At 38.5% G+C, this 3,326-nt stretch overlaps 1 protein-coding gene across 1 annotated transcript; it reads left to right on the top strand.

Annotated features, from left to right (window-relative positions):
- Positions 1-668: 668 nt before the first annotated feature.
- Positions 669-1,861, top strand: LOC104945098 (platelet-activating factor acetylhydrolase-like). The gene is made up of 2 exons (XM_010770718.1): positions 669-982; positions 1,062-1,861. Exons 1-2 carry the CDS (start codon positions 817-819, stop codon positions 1,160-1,162), a joined length of 267 nt encoding a protein of 88 aa, XP_010769020.1. The 5' UTR covers positions 669-816; the 3' UTR covers positions 1,163-1,861.
- Positions 1,862-3,326: the final 1,465 nt, after the last annotated feature.

Here is a 3,326-nt window from a genome sequence, read left to right as displayed (position 1 = left end):
TAAAACAAATAAAACCAATACAATTGTGAAATAAATAACAGAAAAGAAATAAAATAGTGCAAGAGAATGTTGAAAGATGTGCAAGTAAATACAAATAAAGTTGAAATAGTGCAAGAAGAGTCTTTATACTGTACACGTAAATGGAATATGATATATAAATATATGGCAAGATGCAACAGATGAATGTTTATGGAGGCACTTTACAGAGTTCAGGTGATTAATAGTCTTATTGCCTGTGGAATTAAACTGTCTCTGAGTCTGGTGGCTTTTGTCCTGATGTAGTAACCTTGCTGACACTATCATACTGCGAGCCGAGCGCTATCTGTCCAATATGTCCCACTCCCGTATATCTTCAAGAAACTGGAGGATGGCTTGTCAAAAGGCCTTTCTTCCGTTTTCATCACAACTAAAGCGAACAAGTGCAGGTGTGCTGTTACAGCGTGGTAGTGATGGTTCACACTGATGTCCAGTGGTCTCCAGTCGGTGCATCACATGTAGCGTGTGCAAGTCCGCTTCCATGAATTCTTTGCGATTCATGGTCAAAATCCATCAGAATCAAGTTTATTGCCAGGTACGTTTACACATACAAGGAATTTGCTTTGGTATAGGATAAGGATAATACAAAATAAGTATGTTTAAGAAACAATTTAGCATTAAAAAAGGATACCAAAGACAAGTAAGCATGCTGGTATTAAGGGAGGAAATTGGGGTCAAACTCTGTTCTGTTACGTTTTTTTAATGCGTTAATGTTTCCAGATGAATTTCCAGCGTTAATGCATTAACAGCCCTTGTAAAAGTGTGTTGTTTCCTTACCCAATGTGTTCCCTCTGCAGAGGCACGGTCCACCAGAGTTTCCCGGACTTCACCTTCCTGACGGGGAACTGGATCGGCAAGCTGATGAAGCTGAAGGGAGAGATCGGCTCGCAGATCGCCATGGACCTGTGTAACCAAGCAACACTAGCCTTCCTGCAGCGCCATCTAGGTACGGACACGCACAACCCCATCTAGTGTCTCAGGTGTATCATTTGTTAAAGCCCCTTTTTGAACTCTGGATTTCGCAGGTCTACATAAGAACTTCGATCAGTGGGACGCTCTAATCGACGGGCAAGATCCAAACCTCATTCAAGGAACTAACGTTACCGTGCTTCAGTCTGCCATCTGATCACCCCTGAACCTTGGGAGTCAGCTGATCATTCCAAAACGATTTCAAGCCAGGCCTACTAGGCTTTCCAAACAGACAGAGAATCAACATTTTGGAGAAGGAATCAATAGGAAGGATATTCTCTACCTCATCAGCAAGAGTGGTTTGTTTTCCTCCATGGATAAAAAACTCACTCAGCGTACCAGCGTTTGTTCCCTGAGGCCTGAATGTTGCTGAACACTTCTTTCCACTGTTACATCTTCACCATTAGCAGCCATTTCTGTAGACATAGGCTTTCCATCATTTTAGAGTGTATATAAACTGAGATGTCATTTCAAATTATGTCTCTTTGGATGTGACCTTCCAAAAGAGACCAGCTACTCTTTGATTGCAGTGTGATTACGGAATAACGTCTACAATGAGGTAGCCAACTAATAGGTATTGTTAAAAAGATTGAAGACTTGTATGATTTTAGATAAATTATTAACCTATCCATGATATCAAACTAAATGTGTCCTTCCTGATTCAACAGGAGCAGCTACACAGTATGTAAATAGAGATCATTAAAAGCTTTAACACTAATAGGCTACATTGACATACCATGTGCCTGAACTCGCAGTACTGTAATTCCTGGCTCTCAGCCTTCCACTTTTATACATTAAATGTCTGAAATATCTGTCATAACACAAATCCAATAAATCTGCTTTGTATACAAATCCAGCTTTTGCCAATTCATTTATCCTTTATGCTTCATTTTCTTTTACCTCACACCCAAATATTTTATTACATGCCCTAGTTATTAAATGAAAATGTAATTGGTGGTATACTAAATGCCAGGGGGAATTGAATGTCAATGAATAGCAACATTAATTTTGATGCATGTAAAAAATAAATTCTGCAGTGTCATTTATAACAAATATAAACCCAGACAAAAATTCCCAAAGCTGCCATTTCAATCATATAGATTATTTTCCAAGTTAAAAAAGTTGTTTATTTTCGTTACATTTTTTGTTAACACAATGCCTTTTTTATTATTTATTTTTTATGGAAAATACTTTGAGAGAATAATTTTTTCTGTATATTGAAGGTGTGGCTAGCTAGGTGTAAAAACAATTTTGATGCGTTTACATTGTTGTGCCAGACCCCAGGGAAACGGCTCTCATTTGTGCCATAGGGCCACCACGACAAAACGACCTCATCTGATGGAAAATAATCAAAGTGATGTTCTGAAGTCCAAATGGAGATGCGTATTAGTAAACATAATCCATGGACAAGTTTAGGTGCCCTTTTTTCCTAGACTAATCTTACAATGTAACTGCTGAGAGAAACGGGTTAAAGCCGAATGAGAATCGTTAGAGCAGTGTTAGTGGTGGAGATGGAAACCTGCAGCTTATTGAAAATCTCTTCAGTTAGGAGAAATGTTTACAAACCCCATCAATTTCGTCCAAACCCACCAAATTATAAATAGAAAACCAGAGGAAAACAGATGTGATACCGGCACTTGTCTTCAATGAAACAAAAGCAAACCAAACACAAGCCCTTGCACTAGTTAAATCAGTCCCTTTGTTTAGCACAGGGGTCTGCAACCTTTTTGATCAAAAGAGCCATTTTGCTCCTTTTTCCCAAACATTTTTTGTCTGGAGCCGCAAAACATATTTCATAGCTTGATAGCTAATAAAGTTGTATTTATTGCTATATCAGACAAAAACTACAGTTTTTTTTGCATTTATTAGGCTATTTATTACATTATATAAAACTGTTAACCTCTAATAAGAAACAAAGAACTCCTATAAGGAGAATTAAAAATAATACACAGGCCTACTTTAAAATAAATTAAAAACAGCACTTGGGGAGTCCTCTGCACATTTGAAGGAAAAAAAAATATTATTAAAATGGGCCCACTTTGAAATAAATAAAACATATAGCTGCACCCTAAAAAGAGTTAAAGGTAGGGTAGGTAAGAATGGAGAAACCAGCTCGAGTGCGCTAGAATTTGAAAATACACAACCGGAAAAAATATGCCTCCTCCAACAGACTTCCTTACAGATTCCCTCCTCCAACACAGACGAACGCGCACATCAATGAGGGCACGAGATAAATGTGTGCACAGATGGAAGGCTGACAGGCTGACAGGCAGGTAGGCCATCCAGTTATTTTAGCCGGGCCGGCTCAGATGATTGGTCGT

This window comes from Notothenia coriiceps, unplaced genomic scaffold (genome assembly GCF_000735185.1).
Source record: "Notothenia coriiceps isolate Sejong01 unplaced genomic scaffold, NC01 NC01_scaffold00009150, whole genome shotgun sequence".
NCBI lineage: Eukaryota > Metazoa > Chordata > Actinopteri > Perciformes > Nototheniidae > Notothenia > Notothenia coriiceps.
The sequence above is the reverse complement of the archived record's forward strand: the minus strand, read 5'-3'. Positions and strand labels throughout refer to the sequence as shown.

Excerpts from the sequence above, each read along its gene's own strand:
- LOC104945098 (XM_010770718.1), top strand. The coding sequence starts at position 817 with ATGTGTTCCCTCTGCAGAGGCACGGTCCACCAGAGTTTCCCGGACTTC. Across the intron at positions 983-1,061 it reads CTTCCTGCAGCGCCATCTAG|GTCTACATAAGAACTTCGAT; the intron begins GTACGGACACGC and ends TGGATTTCGCAG.